General features: G+C 56.1%; 3 protein-coding genes across 5 annotated transcripts; all 3 read right to left on the bottom strand.

The window, feature by feature from the left end:
* Nucleotides 1-5,032: 5,032 nt before the first annotated feature.
* On the bottom strand, nt 5,033-21,753 carry Pigq (phosphatidylinositol glycan anchor biosynthesis class Q). 3 transcript variants are annotated; one of them, XM_048789460.1, is made up of 11 exons: nt 21,616-21,753; nt 15,027-15,725; nt 12,995-13,126; nt 12,701-12,749; nt 10,693-10,819; nt 10,245-10,398; nt 10,010-10,121; nt 9,372-9,452; nt 8,740-8,854; nt 7,108-7,169; nt 5,033-6,346 (listed from the first exon to the last, which is right to left on the bottom strand). In XM_048789460.1, exons 1-11 carry the CDS (start codon nt 21,621-21,623, stop codon nt 6,194-6,196), a joined length of 1,692 nt encoding a protein of 563 aa, XP_048645417.1. In that variant the 5' UTR covers nt 21,624-21,753; the 3' UTR covers nt 5,033-6,193. The 3 variants fall into 3 exon arrangements, with proteins under 3 accessions (XP_048645417.1, XP_015346510.1, XP_048645416.1); XM_015491024.2 differs by having other exon boundaries at nt 12,701-12,821; XM_048789459.1 differs by lacking the exon at nt 21,616-21,753 and adding an exon at nt 19,123-19,256 and having other exon boundaries at nt 12,701-12,821.
* On the bottom strand, nt 19,350-21,757 carry Nhlrc4 (NHL repeat containing 4). The gene is made up of 2 exons (XM_015491026.2): nt 21,616-21,757; nt 19,350-21,386 (listed from the first exon to the last, which is right to left on the bottom strand). The coding sequence occupies exon 2, from the start codon at nt 21,073-21,075 to the stop codon at nt 20,419-20,421; it is 657 nt and encodes a 218-aa protein (XP_015346512.1). The 5' UTR covers nt 21,076-21,386; nt 21,616-21,757; the 3' UTR covers nt 19,350-20,418.
* Nucleotides 21,758-23,080: 1,323 nt separating this feature from the next.
* Nucleotides 23,081-25,915, bottom strand: Prr35 (proline rich 35). The gene is made up of 3 exons (XM_015491557.2): nt 25,862-25,915; nt 24,194-25,272; nt 23,081-23,906 (listed from the first exon to the last, which is right to left on the bottom strand). Exons 2-3 carry the CDS (start codon nt 25,231-25,233, stop codon nt 23,273-23,275), a joined length of 1,674 nt encoding a protein of 557 aa, XP_015347043.1. The 5' UTR covers nt 25,234-25,272; nt 25,862-25,915; the 3' UTR covers nt 23,081-23,272.
* Between the last annotated feature and the right edge of the window lie 1,812 nt (nt 25,916-27,727).

Genomic DNA, 27,727 nt, shown 5'->3' on the forward strand with positions numbered 1-27,727 from the left:
GTGCAACGCAAAGGTCCGGCCGAAAGTCTTCGTCAGTCGCTTGCATGAGAAGGCATTCGCTCAAGCCACGTACGTAACAACTTGTAACTCAAAAATGGAGCACCGAAGGTCGCACCCTGCAAGAACTCGTGTCGGTCAGCACAGAGACCTGTACGTGAACATCCAGAGGAAACCGCCCAAAGATCCATCCGATCATTGATAAACAAAATACAGTATGGAGTGTATTACCCGTCAATAGATACGGAGTATTGATCCACGAGTGAAGCTTCCAACCATGCATATTACGTAACTCCACTTATTTGCAATGTCCAGAATGCCCAATCCCTAGACAGAAAGTAGGGTAATGCCAGGAGCTGGGGGAGGGGGCACGGGGCAGTGATTGCTTAACGGGTACAGAATTCTTTTGATAGGTGGTGGTCATGCCACTTGGTGAAGTTACTGAAAGTCATTGAATTATGTGCTCAAAATGGGTGCATTTTATGACATATATGACACCAAAACCTCAAAAAGTCATCAAAGCTGACCCAAGTGCAGTCCTTTGAGTATGAAGTATTGCTGCTGCATGTGGTCACAGGACTGTTAAGGCTCTCTGCAGAGAGATCTGTGCAGAAGAAGCAGTCATGTCATTACAACGACCATGTGTCTGAGGGCAACAGAGGATGCCCCAGCTGCAACACCTCTCAGGTCTGTGTGGCAGACAAGGACAGGCAGGAACCTCCTTCCCCAGCAGCAAATGCTCTTTACACCCCTGGATGGGCAGCACCACACTTGAGCCACTCTCTCTGCTGTCCTGAGCTGAAGATGTGAACTTTGCTGAGTGCCAAGCTGCAGGGACACTGCAGCTTGTTTTATGCAGTGCTGGAGAAGGCTTCTGGGAGAGCCTCCAGAGGGTGGCAGCACCTGGTGAGTGAGCTGCTGAGCCTTCCTCACCTGCTTTCAGGGAGAGGCTTTCCTGGTATCCTCTTGGCCAGGGTGGGTGGGACACGGGCTTCTGGGTCCTGGTGGCCAGAGCCTCACCAAGGCCTCCAAGCTGGACTGAGCTCAGCTCATTTATAATCCCAAAGGAGCCCAGAAGTTCTTGCCTGTGTCTTAGCTAAGACCTTTGCCCAGGAGTGGCCATTCCCTGGACATGGGGTTATAGCAGACATGGCCACCAATGCTTACAGAAAGGGGATACACACAATACACCTCATGTTCACAGACCAGCAGCGAGGCAGACAGTCTTGGCCCTGAGCTGGTGGGTGTGGGGGGGTGAGTACCCAGAGAGACCAGGGACTGAGCATTCACTACCTAGCTGGCCATGGAAGGCCTCTTCTACAGAGGTCACTCTAACCAGAGGAGCCTAGTCTCTGGCCTGGCCCCACCCCTGCAGCACATCTGATGTGTTTGAAGGTCCATAATCTTGCTGGAAGGGAGGGTGGTGAGAAACTGACTCCCCTTTGCAGAGACTGGAAATCACAAACACCTGTGAGGGTCAATTTTGGGCATCCCCTTATTGGATTATGGAATGTGGGGAGAGCTAGTGGAGCTTTATGGGTGTGTCTAGGGGAGTATGTCCTGTGAGTCTGAGTGGATGGCACCATTTAATTTGCTGGGGCCCCAGAGGGAGCAAACAGCAAAGGCACAGTAGCCTCTGCTGGAGTCAGGACACACCCTTCTTCTGCCTTAGACATCAGGACTCCAGGTTCTCCAACCTTTGGACCCTAGGACTGACTGAGCCCAGTGGCCCAACTGAGTTCTGAGGCCTTTAATCTCTGAGGGTTACACAATAGCTTCCCTGGTTCTAGGGCCTCTGGACTTAAACTGAGCCATACTACCAGTGTCCCAGGGTTTCTAGCTTACAGGTTGCCTGTCATGGGATTTGTTGGCTACCCAAATCACATGAGCCAATTCTCCTGATAAATCCTCTCCCATACACCTATACTATCACACTAAATAACAGGCCACTGGACATAGTGGTACACATCTATGGTCCAGCTACTCAAGAGGCAAGTTCAAGGCCAGCCTCGGCAACTCTGCAAGACCATCTTGAAGGACTGTGGGCACAGTTCAGTGGTGGAGCACTGACCTAGTATGCAGGAGGCTTTGGGTTCAATCCCCAGTACAAAAAGAAAAGAAAAACCAGAGATGCTTCAAAGAACAGGATTTATTTAGGAATGAGTATTATAAACATTTAGCAGCCATAATAAACTGCATTTTCACGCAGGTTGATGCAAGGAGAGGCCTTATCACATGCATGGTCCTGGGGATGGACCAGAGCCTCACACTAGGCAGGTTCTACCACTGAGGTACAGCCCCAGGCTGCCATTTTCTCTTTTTGAGACAAGATCTGACCAAGTTGCCCAGACTGGCTTCAAACTTGCAATGCAGTCAGCCTTCGGAGTGGCTGGGTTCACAGGCATATGCCACCATGCTCTTCTCTAAGGGGTGCTTCAAAAGGCAAAGATAAGGATTATGCATACTGTTATGGAAGAGCAATCCTTGGCCACAAGGACGATAAGTCAGAGGTGGAACAGACAATGGCTGAGCAGAAGTCCTTGCAGAAACACATTTGGTATGAGGTCCTGGTTCTGATAGTCTTGTGATGACTACTGTTGGGAACCCCTGGTGTCTGATTGGGCCCAGTCAAAGAAAGGGGTTTGGTGGATGAAGGAGCTGGCCTCCCATGCAGGTGCAAGAATGTACTGGGGTCCAACAAGCACCAGACAAGGTGTGGCCCAAGGGGCCCAGGAAGGGACAGGACACCATCCCTGCTGCTTAGGGACCTCAGGCCAAGGGTGAAGCAGCCAGACAGTGGATGTGTAGGCAAGGCCTCCCCTTAGGAGTCCCCAGTTGGCCCCACCCTCCTATGGAGCATCTGAGGAAGGGTGCTGACAATCTCCCTTTGCTAGCTTTGGGTGAGGACTAGAGCCAGACTCCAGCTGAGCCTTGTCTAAGTGAGGGGCACAGGGGACAAAGGAAGAGATTTGGTGGTTTTGCTTTTCCCCTCCAGGCTGCCTGCTGTGGTTCAAATGTATCCACTAAGAGTTCATGGGTTGGACACCTAATCCCCAAGTGCATAGTGGTGTTTGGGGGAGGAGCTTTTGAGAGATAATTAGAGGAAGTCATAAGACTGGGGCCCCATGATGGCATTAGTGGCTTTATAAGAGACCTGAGCTGGGCGCCATGGCAGTTCAAGAGGCTGAGGCAGGAGAATGACAAGTTTGAGGCCAGCCTTGGCAACTTGGTGAGACCCTGTCTCAAAAAATAAAAAGAGCTGGGTACAGTGGCACATACCTGTAATCCCAGTGGCTCGGGAGGCTGAGACAGGAGGATCACAAGTTCAAAGCCAGCCTCAGCAACAGTGAGATGCTAAACAACTCAGTGAGACCCTGTCTTTAAATGAAATATAAAATAGGGCTGGGGATGTGGCTTAGTGGTTGAATTTCCTTGAGTTCAATCTCTGGTACCAATAAAATAGAATTAAAATTAATAAATAAAAAGAGTTGAGAACGTAGCTCAGTGGCAAAGTGTCCCAAGGTTTAATGCCCAGTATCACAAAAAATAGAGAGACCTGAGTTGCCATGCACACTGTCCTTCCCTGCGATGCCCTGTGCCATATTCTAATGCACAGTGCTGTGTCAGATGCCATCACCTTGCTCCTGGACTTCCTGCCTCAAATCCATGATTCAAATAAACCTCTACTCTTCAAAATCACACAGTCTCAGGTATTTTGTTACAGCAACAGAAAATAGACCATTTCTTTACTGCCTTCTGGGCCATATCACCAGCCCTTAGAGACTGACCTACTGGGACAAACAGACGTTTGTCTCTGAAACCCTGTGCCCAGGAAACTCTAGTCACTAAGGAGCCCTGGCCCCAGCCTGATGCCAAGGATAGATCTTACTAACATCACACAAATGGACAGAACTGGTGGACACTGCAGCTAGCAGTGAAAGAATGGATGTCCACATGGCTCCAAGTGGTTTCAAATAACTTGCTAATTATAAGGGGAAACTTGGGCCCAGTCAAAGGAAGGGGTTTGGTGGATGAAGGAGCTGGCTTCTCAACTTCGTAGTAGGAAGCCTGGCACAGCTCCTGGCCAATAATGTTAACAGCACCAAAGGTAGACAAGTGGACATCATGTGCTCCCAAGGTGACACCCTGTCAAGGACAGCATGCCACAAACACATGAACTACATCTCATCATGAGAATCATGAGACACACCCAAACAGGGCCACTCCTCAGCAGGTAGCAGCTCTCAATGACTGAGGTAGCCAGTGTTCTCTACACAGAGGACAACAGCTGCCAAGAAAATCCCATGATAGAGCCACACAGCACTGGGATGGGCTCAGGGGCAGGATCCTTCCTGATGGGAGCCCAGAAATGGTGGAAGGACGTGGATACGTAGCACAAGGATAGGCAGGGTGGCCAGGCACAGCGGGGGGGGGGGGGAACAGGCAGGATGTATGATGGCCCCTGTCACTGAGCCCCAGCAACTGCATGCTGCCAAGCCCCAGTCAGAGGCTTCTGCATTTGAGGCCAGAAGCTGGCTACAGGCCTCCTGGAAGGCAGCCCCTAGCATCACAGGGGTCAGAGGCTGTTTTGAGCAGGCTTTTAGTGGGCACAATCCAATGAAAGACCCTTTGGCACTCATCAGCTGGTTTCTACTGGCCCTTGGGAGAAGACCAGGACAGGGAGCTGCTAAGGGACTGCTCTGGACTCCACCCCCTCTCTGCACCAGAACAGCAGCAGAAAGCCCCAAGGCCCCTAGAGGCTGCAGGATGGGTGGAGTCAGTTCATTCCAGGGAGTGACTTACCTCCAGTCCTGCCCTTATGCCTAGCTGAGGCCATAATGAGGGTATGGTGCCATGTCCTCTGGGGCCTGTGCCAGAGCCCAGGGCCTGCACACCCACCCAACAGCACTGCTGTAGGGAGCCCCAAACAAGAACAGTCCCCTCAATAAAATCAAGTCTGCCCTGGAAGTGTCTGCCCGCCTCACCCTGAAGCCTCCTCAGACCTGCTGCACACATTCAACAGGCAAGACCACGCTGGTGCTCCACACGTGTGGGAGGCTTTATTGTCACCACGAGGAAAGGCAGAGTCAGGGAGCTGGACACAGGATGCATACCTATAGTCCCAGCTAATAAGGAGACTGAGGCAGGACCACTTGAACCCAGTTATAGACCAGCCTGGGCAACACAGTGAGACCCCTTCTCAAGACAAAACAAAAAAGGCAGGGTCAGGACCTATCCCCACCAGCACCCTCCACTGGGTACTTAGTGTTGCTGTGGCCTGCAGCAAAGGAATATGGGCATTCCCAAGTGCCGTGAGACGGGCAGGGCTCACTGCCCTCAGCACAGACATTTCCACACCACCCAGCACCTTCAGGCTTCCCTCTCCCTGGGGTGCTTGGCTTACACAGGATCCTGGCAGGAAACCTGGGCCTAAGTGCCAAACTACATGCTGGAGGCCACTCATGGTAGTCCACAGAACTGTCTGCCCACAAGAAGCCAGTGAGAAGATGGAAGATTTCATCAAAGGACCTGTCCCATTGAGTACTGGGCAGAAGTGGGGCAGCCAGGTGGCTGGACACCCACTTTCCAAAAAGGTAACTCCAGCTGACCAGATGGCCCAGCTTCCAGCGAAGGGGCACAAATGTCCTGTCAACATCTCCTCACGAAGCAGTCCCCAGGAAGCACCGACAAACCAGCCTGCCTAGCTCAGGATGAGGGCTCCGGTCCATAAGGGCTGGGGCTGGGTCAGCAGCTGCTTCAACTCCAAGATGGGGTCATTCTACTGCAGCAGCTGGAAGTCCTCAGGGACCTAGGAGTGCATCCTGGGAGGGTCCCTCCGCCCCACCTGACAGGGTGGGGCTGCTAGGGACCAGCCAGGAAGACCTGCCAGCACCCTCACAGGGTCTGGGTGTGGTGGTACTCCTGGGCAAGCCTGGGGGCTGCCAGGCATCACAACAGACCAGGGGGAGGCTCCCAAGGCAGATGGTGCTAGAGAGGGATGGGGTTGTGGGGTGGCAGCTGACTGCCTGGCAGGGACTGCATAGGCCCCCAAGATCCAGAACAGGCACTCAAGAGCAAGGCCTGCCCTCACTCAGGAGCACAGTGTGACCTGGCCTGCCCACAAGGTCAATACCACCCTGGCAGAGGGCAGGAAGACCAAGCTGTGCAGTGGTACTGGGAGGGCTGTGGCAGTCCCTCAATCCTGCTTGTCCCCTCCTTGCCTCCAGGGGTAGATAAGCTCTCCAAAGAACAGCTTGCGGCACAGGGAGCCCCAAGAGTGTTTGGGGTGGCAACCATAGCTTGGCAAGCGGTAGGTGTGCACCACACGGCTGTAGGGCAGAGGGTTTATCTGGAAGGACAGGGCAGTGGTTAGTGGGTTGTTGGGAATGTTTCACCCATGTCTGCACAGAAAGCACTGGGATGTGGGCACTGTGGCTTGCTGGGCTGACCCCCGGGAGGCAGGTGATCCATATTCCCCTGGAACAGCGAGATGAGGTGGGAGCTATACATTCTCTTGGAGTGCTCCCTGCCAGGGTTCACTTAGCTCCCAAGGGCCTCCTGGGGCAGGTAAAATCACAAAGTCCTTGGCTGCCTCAACATCTAAAAGACACCACATTGAGCAGGAAGGATTCACCCAAGAGGCAGCCTGACACCTGGAAAGTGACCCCAAACTTGCCCTGCTCCCTCCTGCAGGAACCAAGCACCCAGGACTATTTAAGATGAAGGAGTTTTATGGGTGCAGAGTCATAGGGCACACCTGCATGTCCCAAGGCTTTCACAAAGTCAGTTCTGTTCCATCCAGAACTTGAGTCCCATAGGGCCCATGGCAAAAGATGACCCAGGCCAAGTGGGGTTGCCCCCAGCAACCCAGGGTATCTGTGACTCTGGGCAGGGGGCCCTCTTAGGCTAAATGGGGCCAGGCATCAGTCATGCAGACCACAGTAAGTGCTCCAGCCCTGCTGGCCATGGTGCCTAAAAGCCTGGGAGGCTTCCTCTATGGAATCTACCCCTTGGCTCCACTGGGTCCTGGCCCCAGCTGTTCCAGAACCAGGCAGAACATGGTAGGAGTCCCAGTCCTGGGTTGAAATGGAGGGTACAGAGAGGCTTTACCTGCATCAGGAGGCGAAGAGGCCTGCCTACTTCATGCTCTAGGACACGGAACTTCACACCAGCTGTAAGGAGAACAGGGTGCTTAAGAGTGGGTAGGTCTACCCCATGAAGCACATGGGCCCCGCAGACAGCTTTCATGGACCCTGCTGGGGTGCAGCAGCCACTTGCTGATATGGGTGGAGACTTCTAACAGTGAAGACCCCTTCCCCTGGGCACACCCAGATGGCACCTGGACCTTCTGGGCATATACAGCTTTCCCTCCCCACACCCTGTGGATCTGCCTATTTGGGGCTGGCTCCTAAACAACGTTGAAACCTCTGAATGTCACTGGCAAGCAGAAGCTGAGGTCTGGCAGGCTAGGAAGAGCAGGATAGGTGCCAGGCGGGTGCAGACTATGCTGCTTTCTTGACAGGACAGGGCATTTGCTGGGTGGTGGCCGCCCTACTAGCCTCTGTCCTCCAACTTTTGTGTGGCTGGCTGATCTGAGGACCCTCAGGAGCCTGGCCTGCAGTTCAGGCTCTCTAGCCTAGATCCTCCCAAGGTGGAAAGTTCTGGAAAAGAACAGGAGTGAAGAGTTCCCAAAGCTAACATGGAGAGGGAGAACACAGCATCCATGGCTTTTCATATGAGGTGAAAATGACCCTGCTCTGGCCATAAGCCACGGGTGGTAAGGAAGGAGCCAGGCTGCCATAGGGACTTGCTCTGCCCCTGCCTGGTCCTCCAGCCCTGAGGTGAACAAGAGGTCGGGGAAGAGGGCACGTGGGCAAAGCTGCACATGGGTCCCTGGCCTAGGCCATGTGGAGCGAGCAGGAAAAGTGGCTTGCAAAGATGTTCTCAAAAGGGTTTGTAGGTGTCCAGCAGCAGGGGGATGCCCAGCCTCCAAGGAGGCAGACCTTGGCTCAAAGCTGACAAATGTGTTTCTACATCCTCCTGCTCTGAGATGGCTGGCAGAGCCACCAGGGCATGCTGGTCACCTTTGACACCACCTGAATGGGTGCCAGATGGTGGCTATCAGGTCATTGTCAGGTCCCCTGCTGTGCTCTAAGCCCCTGAGCCAGATGAGCTGACCCACAACCTCACATCCACCATGGTCGGCCTTCCCTCAAAGGCATCTCCCCTGAGCCAGTATCAGAACACAATGGGACAGCCACCTGTGGTATGGACTGTGCTGGGTATTGGCTAGACAGTGCAGGGCACTCCTATCACACAGGGTCTGGCCAGCCTGCAGCCCTCATCCCAGTTTGCCTCCAAGGCTGGTGGGTACTATCAGGCATGTGCTCACACAACCACATGGGGCTGGATCTTCCCTGAGCTACAGTCAGACAAGATGTACCTAATGTAGACAGACCCTAGAGCAAGCCACACATATTACAGAAGGGAGGGAGGCATAGAAAGAGCTGCCTCTGGGCCTCAAGTCTCTGTGTACCTGAACTTCAGCCTAAGGGGGCCTCTCCCTCCACCTCACTGAAGGCAGCTGCTCAGCAATGTCTGGGACCAGGAGGCCCTGTCTGCCCTGCCATACACACCACGCATGCTACTGCTTCCAGGAAGGAGATGCAAGTGTGACAGCCAGTGTGGCAGTTGCTTTGACAGGGCCTGCCAGGCGACTGGTGCTCAGCACACAGCACTCACCTGCCAGTCTGTAGGGCCGGCAAAGCCGGAGTCCAAGGGAATACAGAGGCAGGGTGTTGACGAGGTCCACGAGCAGATGGATCAAGCCCTGCACGGTGACCACCAGGAGCCGGAGCTGCAGTAGGGGCAACACTGAGGGCTTCTGAGCCAGGACATGACCAGAGCACGCTGGCCATGCCCCCAAGCAGAGCAACCCAACAGTTCTGGGCTATGGCCAAGGTCCCTGACCCTAAGGCCCAGATACCCAGGAGGCAGGAAGGAAACAGCAGCCCTGACCTGGGCAGAGCCGGGGACAGAGCAGTCAACCCTCCCACCAGGTCAGAGATGGTGCATCCCATGGCCCACGTGCTGACAAATCATGCCAGAGGGCCTGGAACAGCAGGGTGCTGCCCACCTCCAGCACACAGCACTGAAGGAGCGCTCCTCCACAGCCCCACCTCTTCTTCCAGCATAAGCCACATGCCTCAGAGAAGGAAGGGTTAGGGACCTTTAACTACTCCAGGACCTAGCACTGCCCAGAGGGTCTAGAACAACCAAGCTAATGTGGCCTATGGGGTGGACAGCCTGACCCATAGCTGCCCGTCTCCAGGCAGAGATGGCAATGACCCCATGTAATGATGTGCTTGGCTCACCAGGGTGAACACCAGGTAGTACAGGGCCGTGGTGGGTAGAAGGAAGACCAGGATGGTGAAGAGCAAGGTCCCAATGAACAGCTGTGGGGAGAAGGGGGCGGCACACCTGGCATCACAAGACCCTGGGCAAGGGCAGCCCTTACAGCACTGGCCATATTCTGTTGCCCACCCCTACTGATCTTGCAACTACAGTCCGGATCTTTCAGCCTCCTGAATGCACTCAGGACAGCCTGCTCAGGCAGCTTTCTTAATACCACACAGGGTACACCCAGGAGCCCTGTGGACATGGTGCCTCACGGGGAGACTGGCCAGTGGGATACACAGCTCACGTTAGGAAAGACTGTCCCTGTAGCAGGGCTAGTAAGAGAATGGGACAAGCCAGAGTAGGCTCTGTGTCTGAAGCCTCAGGGCCTAGAGAGACCAGGGAGCTGGGGAGTGGAAGCAGGGTCTGTCTCCTAGCTGGGGGAAAACCTGCACTATCTGAAGGCACCCCCTCCCCATGGCAACTATGGACAAGAGCAGGCTGCCCCGGTAGAGCCCAAGAAGCTGCACTGGCAGGGCCAGAAGGAATGGAGATGGGGTCAGCCATGTAGGCTAGCTGCAGCCAGGAGCACCTCCCACACAAGCCTTGCTGGTACCTGGTCTAGGTTGTAGGAGCAGGAGTCCACCCGCTGGCGCAGAACATTCCACTTCTTCCCCCGGAAGAGACGCCAGAGAGATGATAGGCCGTAGATCTTTAGGCAGTACAGCCTGCAGGATGCAGGCACTGAGGGCCAGCCAAGCCCACATCACACTACACAGCTCACCCACTGGCCCCAGAGCCTGTTGTTTACCCTGGGCTGGGAGGGCTGCACCCAGGAAGTACATGCCTACCTGGCACCATAGACATAGAAGCAATAGATGTGGAAGGTGAGGAGAGCGATGATGTCCGACAGGATGGATAGGGCAACTGTCAGACCCAGGCAGGCTGAGAGACCCACGTGCCACAGGATGCGCTCGATGAAAGGGGACATGAGGTGGATGTAGCCTGCAGGACAGGGCCAGCCCTGAGGAGACGCCTGAGGTGGTCCTGGGACCGCCCCCATCCCCAGCTTCTGAGGATGGACCCCTCACGGAACTTCAAGTGCACAGACCATGTCACTGGCCCTGACCCTCAGCTAAGATGGCCTAGCAAAGCAGGCTTCACACGCACGGGAAGCCAGGAAGAGGGGACAAAGGAGGCAGGGCCTACCTGGGCCCCACAGTCCTCCTTAGGTGGGGATCAGGTCCCTGTCCCATGAAGCCCTGCTGGGACTACCCATCCCCCCTGTTAGGCACTCACTGATCCACAGGTGAATGTGGTACAGGAAGAAGCGGCCCAGCACCTGGTCTAGCGCCCGGTTCATCTTAAGTCCAGCTGGAGCACCCATCAGCCACTGCAGCAAATGCTGGAGCTCCTCGGCCACGTGCTGCAGGGACATGGTAGTAGGGGGCATGTTGGGGGCAGGTAGGTAGTTTGGGTCAGTATCTGCACCTCCTGAGATTGCCTATAATGGGCTCCTACTGAGGCCAGCTCATTGGGCAGAGCAAAGACAGTCCATGCATCCTTCCTCCTCAGGTTCAGACTACCATCTCCTAATGTAGGTGGGCAATGTTTCCCAGTCTGGCCATGGAACCTCTCTTCACAAATGAGTTCTGGGACTTGGACCTCTCCCAGCAGGCTCTAGTTGCTCCCTGGCCCACTGGGCACATGGTCCTCAGTGAGCACCAATTTCCACATAAGAATATTCCTCTTGGGCTGGGGTTATAGCTCAGTGGCAGAGCGCTTGCCTGGCATGTGTGAAGCACTGGGTTCGATTCTCAGCACCGCATATAAATAAATGAATAAAATAAAGGTTCATCAACATATAAAAAAATAAAATAAAGACTATTCCTCTCCCTCCCATCTCACCACTTTCACCTCAACCCAATGCCTCAACATGTCCAAAGCTGGACAATGGCTCACCTCAAGCCCTGCAGGGAAGCCTGCCAAAGATCCCACCCCACCCACCACCTTCCAACAGAGGCCTGGGGATGACCTCGGCAAAGTGAGAGGGTATCAGGCCCAGCAGGGGCCCAGACAACAGGTGGGATCACTGGTAGCAGGGTCCCCCAGAGGATAAGACAAGGGCAAGAGATAGCGCAGGGACCTTGAAAACAAGCAGGGAAGCTGGGTCCTGGCCACCCAGGGGAGCCAGGGTCCAGGAACAGCATTGTCCACAGGGGTAGGCCCTGAAGGGCCTTCAGCTTTGCAGCCAAAGCAAGGCCACAGGAGCAACACCTCTGCACCCCCATCCACCCACATCAAAGACCCCTCCCAACTCCACGCTAAGATCTCAGTTGTTTCAGAAATGGCAAGAAGAGAAGAACATTCTTTATAAATAGAACTTATTTAATATTTAAGGGATAAGCGCATGGCAGCAAAAAGAAACTTTCATTTTTTAATTAAATATTGATATTTTTGAGCAATTTTGCAAAAGGGAGGTCTAGGACAAACTTGGCCAAGAGGTACAGTGTGGAAGCAGCCAAGCCCTCCCCCACTTTCCTTCTGTGCTGGCCTCCATGCATCCCCACAGCCCAAGGAGAGCCAAGAGGTGCTTACTCTTGCCCCCAGAGTCCTGGCCTGGCCATAAGCAAGCCCATCCCTGCCGCCTAGACAATGACAGGGCAGAGACTGAGTCTCCAAAGGCCACGGTTGGGCTAAAGGGCAAAAGGAACCACCCTGAGGGAAGACAAGCTCCTAATGGGAGAGAAAGGGCTTCAGCTCCAAGGAAGGGAGACAGACGCGGAAGGCTCCAAGGCATTGTGGAAATACTGTATGCAGGCCAGAGGGAGGAGCCAGAAGGGCTGCCCCTGACCTGAGCATGGTGCACAGACACTGCAGGGGAAGTCAGGGACACAGATGCCAAACTTGTGCCCCTGGGTCTCAGCATGGGAATCACAATCAATGCAGACAGCCCCAGGCACTGAGAAGTTTCCTGATGCTGACCACAGAGGACACCATCAGCCAGGAGAGCAGAACTGATCCCAAAGAGGAGAATCAACGAAGAGTCACGATACTGGGCCTGACGGGAGGAGGGGCTCCCCTTAAAAGCCTCAACTACAAATGCACATAGGCACCTTCAGGAAGGGAAGGTGGGTACTTGGCAAATGCTGCCCCGCAAGACACAGGTCCCAAAAGACCCCAACAGCACATGCTCAGGGTATTTTTAAGGTGAGGTCAAGAAAACTGCTCCAGGCAACAAAGGGGAGTCAGCTTCCTCCAGGAGAGCCCTCCACCCAGAAACCAGGTTCCACCCTGACCCACTCACGTCAGCCACAGGGATGAGGGCATCAGCCAGCTGTCCAATTCGGTTGCTGCTGTGGAGCCAGGACAGCAATATGAGGCCAAGGGCCACGTCCAGGAGCACAGAGACCAGCATGTTGGCCTTCCTGGAAGAGGGTCAGCCAGGAGTGATGTGAGGCAGCCCAGGGAAGCCTGAGGTCACATGGGGAGGCCTGGCTGAGGGCATCAGTGCAACAGGTCTGGTACAGAATGGGGGTGAGGAAAGGGCTGGGCCCATGGCCGTCCCACCTTGGAAGGAGACCCCAAGCCAGGCCCACACCTCATCAGCTGGGCGGGACTTTGGGCCTTCTGGGTGCTGAAGACAAGGGTTAGATGGTCAAGCCGGTGCCGGAGCTGTTCACAGGTGGAGAGCTTACTCCTGATGAAGGGCAGGGGCCACAGTTTCCACAGCCTGCAGGGAACACAAGAGACCAGGGCTTCTGCCTCTGTTCCTCCAGGTGCTCCTTCCTGCTAATGCCCCTCACCCTGCAGGAACAGAGCAAAAGCCAAGTCAGACTTAGTCTGAGAACCCAGTAGCCTCACTCCAGAACTCAGCAGGGCAAGGAGGTTGCAGAGACCCACGGGGCCTAGCAAGGAAGCACAAGTTGGGTAGGCAGAACTCCCAGAAGGTGGCCTTCCAATTCATAGAGCCTGCCTTCCTCACAAAGCTCTGTCCTGAAGCACATCTCCACCCATCAGCCTACTCCCAAGGTTAAGTCTCAAGATGGCCCCAAGATGGTATCAGGTGACCTTCTGGACACTGGGCCTTGCCCTGCCTGCCAGATGGCTCAGCAAAGGTTGCTGGAGCTGACCGCTCCACAAGGAGCATGGCTTTCTCACAAGGCATACCCACAGGCTTTCACATACTAGAGATGTTTGAGGACTAAGGTAGAAAAAATTGCCCAATGGCAACTTGGCTTTATACATAGAAGTCTGAGAACCAGAGACTCACGTCCAGGGGCACAGACACCATTACGTCTGCCTCTCTGTAGGCAGGAAAAAACTAAAAGGCTCCTAGAAAGTGCAGAGCTACAACTAATGCATGCCTAAGACCCGGGAAGGAAGGGGAGGCCTGATCTTAGAAGGTTGAAAGGCCTCCTTCCTCTTCAAATGATTGGCTCTGAGTCACTTCCAAGAATGTGCCTCTTCATCCTAAGTGCCAACCAGGCAGAAGGTGACTTCTCACTGGCTGCATGGAGACCCCCACCTGTGCAGTGGTCCCTCCAAGGCTGCAGATGGGCTCTGCATGGCCTAGGTCCCTCAGGACACCCCTGAAGCAGCTAGGCAAGGCACAAAACCATGAGGGGGGAAGGGGGTTTTACTCCTGTAGTGACAGTCATGCTTTCAGTGCTGATAGCCACCAACCATATGTCTGACAGCAGAATCAATATCTAGTGCACACGAGCAGCTCTTAACCTTCCTGGGTCCTCTGAGAACATGATAAAAGCTGAAGACCTTCTCTGACAGAACTGCACCTCCGTTCAACACATACCTCCACCTCACTCATCCCAAAGCTGTCATGAAACCCTCAAACTCACTCTTCACATCAAGATCCCCAGCAGCTCCCACAAGCCAAGTGTGTCCTCCTAGACTGCCAGGGGCTCTCTTCCCAGGCCAGTGCCCAAGCTTACTCAGAGCCCCTGAGTAGGCAGGGAAGGCAAATCCCCACACCTCAGGGAAGGAGACAAATGAGGACGTGTAGTTGCTTCCACAGGGAGATAGCACCAAAGAAACATCTCCTCAGGCTGAAAGGGGCTCCCAGCTCCTAGGCCCTCTGTTCACAACACCCCCTGGCACTCCTGGCACCCTTGCAGGTGCTTCTGGAGATCAGCCAGCACCCAGGGAGTCAGCCTGGGTGACTGAATGCCACCCCATACCCTGGAGGGACTGCCTCTCCTGGAGGAAGCAATTGCAGCACCTGAAGCCCTGCTGGGTGGAGAAGTGGGAGCAGCAGGAAAGCACTGGGCCTGTGTGCCTCAAGAAGTCAGCACCTCAGGAAGGGCAGACCTCATCTGATTTCTCTTTCAGGGATCTGAGCTATCTGCAGCTCATACTCCCATCTGGTGGGCCCCATGCAATAACCAAGGCTGCTGGAAGAACTGGCTCCACCCCAGGAGTAAGAAACATTAGGAACCACAGCCACCCCTGGGATGTCCCATGAGATGTGCAGGGGAGGGAAGGCAATTTGAAGTCCCAGGGTGAGCTATACACCTAAGGAAGGGCCCACATGAGCCTGGGCCCCTGCACACTTGAGGGGCAACTCTTAATGGCCTGCCCATTTTCCATACCCTCCAAATCCCAGGAGCACCTACCGGCAGCCACTGGCTGCTGAGATCAGTGACAGCAGACAGGCTAGCAGCAGGCAGACTGGCCCTGAGGCCCGCTTTGCCAGCTCCACAAGAACACTGGCCTCCACACCCTCTGACTGCCAGTGGCTCAGCCGCACAGGGCCTTCATCATACTGGTCACTGCAGAACAGCACCTCGCTGCGTGCCACCGTATCAAAGACCACAGCCAAGCCCCCAGTACTAGCCATAGCATCTCCATCCTGGTGATCAGATACGACTGTAGGTGGGTGCAGCTGGGATAGCAGCACCTTGCGCTGGTCATAGAAGATTAGCATGACCTGGTCTTCGTTGGGGACATCAGGGGCAGAAGACACTTGCCGGTGGATGGCCTTGCAGCTCCAGAACTTGCTGCCCCTCTCCCGGCACAGCTGTAGCCAAGGCTCATGGGAGAAGATGGTGCCCAGGCCCTCCAGGAAGTGGCCCAGGCTCTCCTCAGGTTCTTGCTGGCGGTGGCACCAGGTGCCCAGCACGGCCATGCCCACCTGACTGGCCTGCTGCACCTGGGCCAGGAGCTCCTTGACCTGGATGGGGATGAAGGGAAAGTGCACTACAGCCAGCACTATAGCACTGCTCTGCTCCGGGACCCACCGTCCCACCAGCAGGCCACTGTCTGCTGAGGCACAGCATGTTGGGAAGAAGGCCTTGAGCACCATGCCAGGGACCCTGCAAGAGAGGGGAGAGGGCTAACTCAGGGCATGCTACAGGACGTGGCAAACAGTCCTGGCAGACGCTGGGGCAACCCAGTTCTGGGTTTGGTGGAAGAGATTGGTAGGTCTTGGCCACCCATCTCACATGGGCTATGCTCCTGAGGCCAGCCTGAGTGTTGCCCCATGAAGCAGCAGCTGCATGTACAATAGCAAGTCAAGGTGATGTGCATGATAGATATCACCTGAAAGGGGTACCGGAGCTACAGGTAAAGGACTCTGATCATCTGTGTATTTTTTTCTTTTTTGGTGGTGCCTGGGATTGAACCCAGGACCTCACACATGCTAAGCAAGAGATCTACCACCAACTGCATCCCTAACTTTTCTTATTTATTTATTTTTAATTTTTTGGTACAGGGGTTGAACCTAGGGGCACTTAACCACGGATCCACATCCCCAGCCCTTTTTATTTAGGGGCAGGGTCTCACTGAGTTGCTTAGGTCCTCTCTAAGTTGCTGAGGCTGGCTTTGAACTTGTAATCCTCCTGCCTCAGCCTCCCACATAGCTGGGATTACAGATGTGTGCCATGGCACCAGGCTAGAGATTTTTTTGAGCAGCATATGGCAAAATGTACAGTCTCAACAAAGTAAAACAAATTACAGGGGCTGAGGTTGTGGCTCAGTGGTAGCGCACTTACCTGGCATGTGTGAGGCACTGGGTTCAATTCTCAGCACCGCGTATAAATAAATAAAAAATATTTTGGGGGCTCAGTGGCAGAGCACTTGCCTAGCATGTGAGGCAGTGGGTTCGATACAAATAAATAAAAAAAATAAAGGTCCATCAACAACTAAAAAAAAAAAAACAAATACAATAAACAAAATATTTTTAAAAAATTACAACTTTAACAAACCAGGATTCATATATTAAGTTAACAAGAATAGGGGTTGGGGTTGTGGTACAGTGCTTGCCTAGCATGTGTGAGGCACTGGGTTCAATCCTCAGCACCACATAAATAAATAAAGGTCCATCAACAACTAAAAAAAAAGTTAACAAGAATAAAGAGAGCTGGGGTTGTGGCTCAGTGGTAGAGCACTCACCTAGCACATGTGAGATCCTGGGTTTAATCCTCAGCACCACATATAAATAAATAAAATAAAGGTACTGTATCCATCTACAACCAAAAAATAAATTAAAAAAAAAAAAGATAAAAATTTAAAACATTGTGCTTCTGGACTGAGGGAAACCAACCATACATACATAGTTAGGCACCCACGCAGTGGCCCAGGAGGTGCCAGAATCTGAAGGAGCCTCCCCTTCACAGCAGGGAGAGCATCCACCGGCCACCACATTCAGAAAAATAGACTCTGCTGTTCTCACAGGGTTTCTGAATCCACTCTGACTCTCCACCCTACCTGCAATGACCCTGAGCGGTACTCATCTTTCCCTGGGATTCCCAGCAGCTACCTCAGATCAGGGCTCCCAGCAGGGGAGTATTTTCCCAACTTTGGGATGTATTTCTTCAACCATATAGCCATCTAGACATGGGGTGGCAGTTCATGGGCCCTGGAGGTATGGAAGATTACCCTCATGTTCTCTCAGACTGAGAGGACACCAGCCTTCCTGGCCCCTCAATATCTCAATGTGGCCTTGGAGCATTAAGAAAAGCCCCAAGCAGCTGCAAATCCTGAACTCTGCAGGGCCCCAGGCCTTTCCTTCCCAGAGGTGAACTAGTGAGGCTGAAACCTTTTTGCCCTGCAAAGAAGGACAGCTTCCCATTCCTTCACCAGAGTCCTTTCCAACAGGCCTAATGGACAGGACCACCTTGCCCCATATGGTGGTGAGGGCCTGCTAGGCTAGCTGGCAGGATCTGGGTGCCCATGTTTGCCCATCTCGCCTACATAAATGACAGCAGACATCCTGAGCAAAGACCCCCAAGCTGGTGGCCACACTAAGGGAGGGAAACAGACCTTGGACTCAGCATGGGCCTCCAGGTTCAGTGCTCATGAAGCCCTTAGAGACAAGGGGACAGAGTAGGACACACATGTCTGTGAGGGCCTCACACAGACACAATCGGCCAGGGCTTAAGAGACCATGGTGTAATTGCTATCGGCCCTGCAGGTACACCAGACCAGTAGCTGGAGGGTACTTTGATAGCTATGGGTCCTGGTTGAAAAGGGTACCTACAGATCCAGCTGCAGAACTCCCAGATGCCCCTTCCCCACAATATTTAGAGAGGGTGGTCAATCAGCTGATACCACTGGGATAACCCTCATGACCAACAGGGGGCCCCATGGCTGGCATTAAGGGCCAATTTCTTTTCCAGTCCCTTCTGCAGGGCTTGACTCCAGGGAACCACTGACACAAGGCACCAGGGGCATTGTGAGAGGGACAGAGAGATTCTGGCTGTGAGGTGCCCAGCATTTGGCTGGTGACTGCCACAGTCGACAACTCAGAAAGGTATAAGTTTTTCCTGTCAGTCAACCCCTCAGGACACATCAGCTGTGAATCATCACGCCTGGTGGGGGACGTCTTCCACAGGAACTGAGGGAAACGGTCCATGGCTATTGATGGAAGAGACACACCTTTGGCCTAACAGTAAACAGATGGTGGGTAGCTGGGTAAGTTGCATGCACACAATCTGTGCACTTCCTTTGTGTGTAGCATGGTTCATGTACAACGTTTACCTTAAAAACAAAACAAGATAAATAGCTCCTCACGTCTAAGGAAGGAGATTGGAAGGCAGATGTTTATGTTCGGATCCGTGGGGCGCCAGAGAACTCAACAAATGATGGGGCAAATTCTCATCTCTACTCCCACCTCAGCCTCTAGGAGTGACGGCGGCGCAAGCGAGAGCGCTCGCCAGGCTGCGGGGAATCCAGCAGCCAGAAAAAGATGAAAGAGCAGGCGATCGATAGCAGAGAAGGCGCGGGACTGAGAGGCAGGCAGGATTTGGGCAAGGAGAGCATCTTGAAAGCCCTGGTTGAAAGCACGGCCTGAGCCCGGGCGAGCTCCTCTGCCAGGAAGGAGTCAGCCCCCAGCGCGAGGCGGGGGCGAAAGAACTGCTCCCGCGGAGCTCCGCCTCCGCATGAACGGGCCAGGGGACGCGGGGGACACCCGCTGGAACCCTCCTTGGGTGAGGCCTCTCCAGGGTGCAGCTCCACCCGCACGGTTTAAACAACGAAACGAAACTCTCCTGCCTTCCGAACAGGTGAACCTCTTCCGCCCGTCCCCGCGGTGAGGAGCCGCGGCCAGGACGCCCCAGGCCCCGTCGGCGCGCCCAGGCGGGTGCAGACNCAGGGTTTCTGAATCCACTCTGACTCTCCACCCTACCTGCAATGACCCTGAGCGGTATCCTCGTCCGAGGGATCGGAGGGCCCGGCCCTGGGGGACCCCGACGCCCCTTGGCCCCGCCTTCCCAGGGTGAAGGGACCGCCAGGCCCCGCGTGGAATCCTAAAGGAGCTGTCCGCGGCCCCAGGCCGTACCTCCCACACTACTATCTGCCTGTGGGCTGCCCCAGACCTCTGCAGGCCTGCTGTGCGAAGCCTGCTGGGTCCAGTTTAGGCCGCGGCCACGGGATTACCAGGAGCGCGCACTCAGGAGTCGCTAGCCCCTCCCGCCACAGGCGCAAAATCTCAGACCAGGGCAGCTTCTAACATTTATTGTGCACCTACTCCGCTTGCTTTCTACATCTGCCCATGTAATCCCCCACCCACAGGGGCCCGGACATATTGAGAAAATCTCAACAGGTGTAACCACAGATGTCAGTGTCCTGGTGATAGATGGAGCGCCACCTCACAGCCTGCAGGGGCCGGGCAAGGCAATGAAGACCCCTCACAGGTTCGCAGACTGCTGGGTAAAACCCCCAAGCACCCACCCCCACACTTGTCCCCTTTCAAGTCTCATTTCCCCAGTTGTAACGGAGGAGAAAAGGCCATGGTTTTTCTCCTTTTTTTTTTTAAAGCACCAGAAGTCTGTCCTCAGAGGAAGGCTACTCAGGACCTATGCTACCTAGAACCTCCCAACCTTCCTGCCCCGTGCACTTGGAGCTTTTTGGATGCAATTTGCAGAGAATTGAAGACTCAGACAGTCTTCAAAATGGTTTCACATGGGGGAGTGGAGGAGCGGGCACTGAGACTCCAGACCCAGCCATGTGCTTCCCAGATTACCTCAAAGTTTGCCCCTCTGTTCTGTCTCCTCCTTACCTCTGCTCGACCCAGAAAAGCTGCTGAAAACTCAGTACTGTCGGTGCCTCTGAGGTTGGGGGACACTGAGGGGCCACACCCCTGCCCCAAGCCTCCCAGCCCAGCCACACCCACCCTGCCTGCCTCTGATTAGGATCCTCCCTGGTATGTGCTGGTAGGAAGCCTACCACACCAAGGACCTCCAGCCTCTACTGCCAGCAGAAAGTCCAGGCTTCCTGAGACCTGAGTCAGCAAGCCAGGGTCTGAGTGGACAGGTTATGCTGAGTGCAGGGCCAGGGGCACACTGGATGAAGACACAGAGAGGGCCCAGTTTGGGAGATTTGTAGAGGAAGCTTGAAAGGCAGCTAATCTCTGGCTGTGGATGAGATGCAAGTACTCATCAAAAGGACCAGGTCTGGGAATAATGGGGGCTCAGAGTCATGAAGCATGGCCAGTAGCCCCAGAAGAGCCCACCAGCCTCCCATGGTGCTTCATAGCCTCAGGCTGGCCAGGCATGGTGAGGCCTGCCCTTACCAGTGCCTATCATCAGGCCAACTCCCAAGATACTGGTACACCTTGATGTGGTTGTCCCCCGCATCTCCCACCACAAGGTGGCCCTGGGGTGAACAGGCCACAGCCAAGGGTCGCTGCAGCCCCTCTGACAACAAACAGATAGGCGTCCCAGCCCTGGGAAACAGGGTCACCTGGCGCCTCTGTTCGTCAGCCACAATAACACTGCCCTCTGAATCAGAGCACACCCCTGCTGGGCGACCAAAGGTATGCGCCCTCAGAGCCCCCAGGGAGCCCAGGGGCTGGCAGGCACTGCCAAACAGCCACACATCCCCAAACTCCTCGCTCACAACAAGGCCCCCATCAGGCTCTGGGCTCACCCAGCAAGGGCCCTCCAGACCCAGCACTGAGGCTGGGGCCAAGGGCTCCCAGGTAGGGCCCAATGTGAAGCTGTGCACAGCCCCACGCACATAATCTGTCACCAGGAATCGGCCAAGGGCATCCACAGCCAGCCCTCGAGGGGACAGGAATGTGCCCACCGTCACCCAGTGCCCCTGAGGGTCCCGGGGAGTGTGTTGAAGAGCATGGACAGCCCCATGGATGAGGTCGCTAACCACCACAAGCCCCGAAGCTGTTACAGCCACATCCTCTGGAACAAAGTTCCCAGCCTCCCGCATGCAGCAGGACAGGCGACAAATGGAGCGTCCCTCCAGGTCCAGCACATGGATGCAGGGTGCAGCCCCAGCTGTCAGAAAGAGCAGGCCATCTGAGGAGCAGTGCAGGCCTCGGGGCCCCCCTGCAGCCCCTGCAGGCGCCAGGATCTGCCCAAGCAGCCGGGGCGGCCGGGAACAAATGAGGTCTCCAGGCTGGTCCAGTGTGAGATGCAGTGGGGATCAGGTGGCCAGCAGGGGTGCCCAAGAAGTTGGGAAGTTGGGGAGGGAGGCCAGAGGCAGGAGGATGGGTGGAGTCAGTCTCAGTTCTTCTGCAGCTGCAAGAAAGGTGGCAATGGCCCACTGTGGCTCCTGGTGCCTTTCCTGAGGCACCATGGGGCTGATCTGGGGTATCTGTCTGCTCCCCAAGCTCAGCAACTACCCAGATGATCAGGTACCTTGGAGCTGGAGTCTGGGAGATGTGGCCTACCCATGAAAGGCACAGCATTGCAGTGTCCTGGGGTGGGAGTGAGGGAGTGGCAGATAAGTGGCATTTCCCAAACTCACCTGCTCATGGGACCCCTTCCCTTAGCTCCTGCCAGTCTCAGCCCCTGTCTGTGACCAGTTCAGGGAGACCTCCAAGCCCTGATCTGTTAGGTGGATCCTTTCTAGGACTCTCTGATGCCCCCATCCAGAGTGGCCAGCCAGAGTCCCTACTGGGTCAGACTCCCTGCTCCTGTTGTGGCAGCCTGGCCTCTGTTGTTGGAGACAGGTGGAGGGAGGGGTGGAGCTGCCTGGCAGTTTCCCTGCAGGGACAAATGGGAGGGGCAGTTGGCTAGTCCCAGTTATGCAAGAGCCCGAGAAAGCTCTGGAACATGGACCAAATCCCCAGGCTGCTGACAACTTCCTGCCTTGGGCCTTCTCCCAAACCCGAACACAGTCCTTACCTTCCCACTTCTGCTATGTGCCTGGGTGCCTCTCAGCCTCACCCAACCCTTTCCAACAGGCCCCATCACAGCCAGAACCAGGCAGCCCCAGGCCACTGCCCCCAGGCAGGACCTTTGCATTAGGGCTTTGGGGAAGGTGACCTGCTGGCTGAGTCACCCTCCTCCCACCCCTCCACAAAAGCAGGTTGGTTCAGACTCTGCTCCTGTGAGGCTACCCCCAGCATGAGGAACTGGGGTGCAGTGGACATGGGGTGCCACAGGGTCTACCTCAGACTCAGGACCTCTGTCCTCAGACACCAGCTGGCTCTGCCCTATAGCCCCTGGGAAGCCTCTGGGCAGAGAGTACTCAGCTGGTACCTGTTGACCCCAATCTGCAACCCACCCTGTGTTCCTCACCCAGCCAGCTGGCACCCCAGCTCCAGACACTGCCTGTAACGCCTTGCAGTGGGGTGGCTGTCTGATGCTATCACCAGGCAGCACGGTCAATGGGGCAGTCAAGAGTCCTGCTCTGACTGGCCCTAGCCTGGCTGGCCCAGTCCCAGCTTGGCCAGCCAGGTACAGACAGGAATGGCACCTGGAGGGCAGCTTGCACTGGGCGTTCCCGGTGGCCATGGAGGACATGCCCACCCCCACCCTGGAAGGCCAAGCGGGCACTGGGAGGGAGGCAGCGAGCTGTGAAGGCCACCGATGCCTATCATGGCTGCAGGGACTGGCGGGGGCCCAGAGAAGGCCACATAGGGTGAGCAGCCCTGAGCCACAGAATGCAAGAGGCATCATGTAACCACATACAAGCTGTGCTAGGGCAGACTGGGCTGTCTGGGGCTGCAGGATGCCCAGGACCCTGCCCACCCCTAAAAAGCAAGTGAGATCATCCTGAGCAGCCCAGACTATGCAGGCATCTCCCTGCCCATCCTGTCTCTGTCCCTAGCCCCTCAAGGAGGGCTAAGTAAGGGCATTGGGATGGAAGGTGGGAGGCCAGAAGGGAGGTCAGGGACACTGCCCACCCAAGATGTCCAGGCTCTGACATTTCCTTGGGAATGTCCAGGCACTTTTGCTGGGGCAGCAAAGGAAGGAGGCCCAGGCAGCGTGTTTGAAGGTGGTATCTATTTAATGTCTATGACTGTGATCAATAAATAACCATGACCTAGCAATTTCCACAGGGCTCTGAGACAGCCTCAATCACAGGCTGGTGGGGTCTGTCCACATGCACAGGCTGGACAGGCTCCTGGCAGGGGGCCCAGGGCAGGGGCAGGGCCATCACATTTATGTGGCTGTGGTTAGACCTCAGCACCTGTGGGGCTCTGCAGGCCAGGGATATCCTTAGGGGTCTGGGAGCCCCCAGCCCGGACACAAGTACCCCAGCCACGGCCAGGAATGACAGGGTCCTCATGGGCCTGGAGGGGAAGGCCGGGGGGTGGGACACTGGAGTCTGCCTCACACTTGGTGGTATGGCTGGAGAAGGGCTCAGGTGCTGTGTGGCCCAGCATGCTGGGAGTCTCAGGGGTCCCCCTTGCCAGTGTGGGGCCCAGCTCAGGCAGTTCCCAGGCCTCTGCCCGTGCCTCAGGTCCTTTGGCAGGCACCCGTTTCACAGAGAGGTCAAGAGGTGTGTCCAGTGGCCGTGCTGCCCGCTCCAGTGCCTGGTGGATGGTGAGCAGCTCTCGACGGATCTTTCCTAGCTGCTCCCGCAGAGGTTGGGGGGCCAGGCCCCCAACAGGCATCAACTGCCCCAGGTGCTGTTCCACCCTGGCATAGTCGCTGAGGGCCTGGGTCAGGTCCTCACCCACAGGTCCTGGGCTTCCCAGCACCTGGGCCTGTGACTGCTGGGCGATGGGGACCTCAGGATCTGAGGCCTTGGGGTCACCCAGCTCCTTGTCCTCAGGCCAGAGCATCAGGGAGGAGCCTGATGGCAGGCTGCAGAATAAGAGTCAATCAGAAGGTCAGAAAGCCCCCCACAGTGCCCCAGACCCTGCCCCTTGGGTCCCTGACCAGCATGTCACCCATGGCCCCAGGGAAATGGAATAAGGTGCCAGTCTAGGGCTAGGAGCTCCCCAAAGACAGATGAGATGCTCTCAGGTCTCAGTTCTCCTCTGTGGCCTGGAGGCTGTACTCCCAGCAAGTTAGCTTGGAACAGGGTCCACCCCCAACCCAGCCCTTCCCTAAATTTTCCATCCCCAGAACCCGCAGTCCAAGGCACCCACCTGCTCTGGGAACCAAACTTCGCCAGGCTTGAGGAGGCCTTCTGGAGCTCCAGCCTGCTCCCCAGGGGCAGCTGTCTCTGGGGGTCTCCCTCCTGCCCTGGATCCCTGGGGGTGCCATGGGGCCAGGCCCCCCCCAGCCCTGGAATGGGCACCTTCAGCAGCCCAGGAGCCAGAGTCCCAGGGGGTCCCTTAGGGGGCATAGAGGGCTTGGCAGGGCCGGCCCTGCCAGCTGGTAGCCCCAGACTCTGCTCCAGGAGCAGAGGATAATATAGGCGAGGGGCTGGGGCGGCCCGCTCAGGGGACTGTGGGGAGGGGAAGGTGGCAGCGGGGGGCAGCAGAGGGCTGGCTGAGGCCAAGAAGGGCATGTGGGCAGCAGCAGCCAGTGATGGACCCAGGTAGGAGAAGAGGCCAGGGCCAAGAGGGTAGTTGACACCCAGCAGTGACAGGTGGACGCTCTGGGCCTCTGGGAATTCACCCGGGGTGGGTGGTGGGTAGCAGGGGACACTTCTCTCAGGGCCTGTTGAGGCTACAACCCCTACAGCCATGCTCCTTGTACCACTGCCCAGCTCTGGCTTCCAGGACTCCATCAGGAGCCTACCAGGGCCAGGACCCTTCTGAGCAGCCCTGGCCAGAGTGGGCAATGACTCTGGAGACCCCTTGGCCCCAGGCTTAGGGACCTCACTGCAATGGCGCTGGGAAAGGCCGTCAGTGACCATGGCGTCTGGCACGGTGGGCTGCCTGCCATGGCTTGGGGGGTCCCCAGAACCATCTGGGGTAGACATGTGGGGCCTGGGAGAGGAGGGGGCACGGCGGCACGCCCAGTCTGGGGAGTCCAGCAGCAGTGAGAGGGAGTCTTTGCAGAGGCTGTACTTCATGTGGTTGTAGAGGTGGGACTTCTCCAGGCACGTGAAGGGGCACTGGAAGCACTTGTAGTTGTAGGGTTTGCCCCAGGGCCGGGGGATGTAGTGTGGCTTCTTGGGCTTCCGAGACCTTGCCCTGGCCCCAGTTCCCACACGGCACGAGCCAGCCTCACGGGACATGGTGGCTGGCTAGTGGGCAGACTGGGGCACCATGGCTACCTGCAGACAGGGGACTGCAGTCAGCACCAAGTCCCCCAGACTTCCCACTTCCCTTCCTCAGGGCTCCTCAGCTCCAGGAGAAGAGCCCAGGCGCCCCTACCTCCTCTGCCCTGTGGCTTCAGCCCCCTCCCTGAATGCCTCTCCAGGAACCTATAGGGCCTCCAAATTGTCAAATGAAGAATGAGGCACCCAGTCAAACCCAACACAGACATCCAGTAACTTTCTAGGGTAAGTATGGGCTCTGCTGATTTGGAAACTACAATAAAAATTATTCATCATTTACCTGAAAGAAAAGTTTAACTGGGTTTCCTGCATTTTACTGGGTGATCCTATACAAATCCCTCTGGCCATGAGTACATGCTGGCCCCTGCAGGCCAATTTCTGGGTTGGTCAGTCTCTAAGCAGCCCCACCTCCACACAGGCAGGCACCTGAGAGCATTTGGTAAGTGAATGAAGGAAGCCAAATGTGACCATTGCTCCTCCAGAGACCCAGCCCCTATTGAGCCATCTGCCTCTGTGGAGTCAGAGGCCAAGGTGAAGACCACTGAGACAGAAAGTAGCAAAGGCAGCTGAGCACAGTGGTGCACACCTGTGTGATCCCAGCAAGTCAGGAGTCTGAGGCAGGAGGGTCGCAAGTTCCAGGCCCACCTGGGCCACTTAGCAAGACCCTGTCTCAAAATAAAAAATAAAAAAAGGCTGGGGAGCAGCTCAGTGGTAGAGTGCCCTTGGGCTTCATGCCCAGTACTAGCAGAGGCGCAAGTGTCTGGTTAACACTGCGTGTGTGCCTACACGCCTGAGATGCTCCACCATTGTGTCAGGTGGGCACGGGAAATGTCTGAGGGGAGTCAGCCTCACGTGGGGCCAACCCAGGCTGGGGGAGTGAACTTCACAGTATGGCCCCTCAGCACAGCCACCTGCTCGGCCCAGCTCCATCTGGGAGGCTTCAGGCAGGTCAATGACCAAGCCTGCAGTGGCCCTGCTCAGCCAAGACCCTCTTCTCCCCACGCCCCACAACACAGGCTGGCTTGGAAACTGCTCCACACTCCATCTGGGCTGCCACCTGGGCTGCCCACTGCCCCAGCACTTGTGCCTGGGCGAGGTGCATGGTGTGTGTGTACACACAGGCTTTGGGTGTGTGTGTCGTGTGCAGGGTTGCAGAAGCCCTTGTTCAGCCCCTGCAGGAATAACCTCTGCATGGCAAGCCGATTCTGCACAGGAGGCCTCCATGTGCAGAGAGCCTGGCACACACACACAGCCCTACCCTACTCGGTGGACATGGCTACTCGTACACCAGAGCAGAGTTAGGGCATATGTGTACACACACACCCAAGTACACAGGCAGATACTGTAGGGACTCACACACGGTTACAAAACCACAAGTGTGGACACACTGTGCCTCACAATGGCCAGGGAAGGACTGGGGATAGCTGGGCAGTTGCTGGACACAGCCTTCCTTCCTGATGGTGATTATGCTTTACCCACTGCAGTTACCCTTGTGGCCACCAAACACCAGGTGGGCATCTCTATTAGAGGAATGGCCAGGGGGTGGGGAGGGCTATCTTTCCAAATGTTTGGGGCCCCACAGGGCAGCATCGCCAAACCTGGGTGTGGAGTGTGGGCCAGCAAAGGCTTAGAAGAGCTGCAAGTTTGGAAGGAGGCAGCTGGCCCAGGAAGGGGCTGCAGACCCAGCTTGGACTTGGTGGGTACAAAGCAGCCCCTTCTCCCTGCCTGGTCCCCCACCCCACGAGATGTAGATGACAGATAGGAGTGCTCAGGCGACAGAGGCGGCTGTGCTGGGGCCATCGATCACCCAGCCCTGGGAGCCACACAGCTGTGCCAACTGGTGCTGCCTCCTACTCCACCTCCCAGCCCGGATTTGGGGCTCCTCCTGGGCCCCTGGACTCAATGGGGGTTCCTCCTGTGCTTCCCTCCAGATCAGGCACAAGAGGGGGGGCTCTTGTGGAAGCCATCTTATCAGCTGTTGACCCATGAGGACCCAGAGGACATCTGGGACCCACCCAGCACGGATGCATGGAGGGAGGACACCCCCACACCGGCACAACAAGAAAACACTCACCTCCACACAGCACATCCCAACCTGTGCCCAGGTGCAAGCTCACAGACACTTGGAAGCATCCCCTTCTGGGGGAGAACCCGCTGAAGGGGGTACTGGGCAGCCACCAGGTCACAGCCCGCCGATCTCCTTGACCACTCGGGACTCTGGGTGCGCCACCCATGGGCTAACGAGGGAGCCGAACCCAGAACCCAGTCTTCCCCTGGCTGAAGCGCAGCTGGTTGGGACCCCACACCCTTCCCCCGACTCCCCGCTGCTGCGGCGGCGCCAAGGTGGCCCCTGGCAGAGCCTGGACCCCAAACGCAGTGGCAGTGGGGAGCTGGGGGAGCCGCGCTGCTGCTTTCTGCGCCCCGCGCCCTGCCCGGCCCGCCCGGCGCCCCA

Source organism: Marmota marmota, unplaced genomic scaffold (assembly GCF_001458135.2).
Source record: "Marmota marmota marmota unplaced genomic scaffold, marMar, whole genome shotgun sequence".
NCBI classification, from domain to species: Eukaryota; Metazoa; Chordata; class Mammalia; order Rodentia; family Sciuridae; genus Marmota; species Marmota marmota.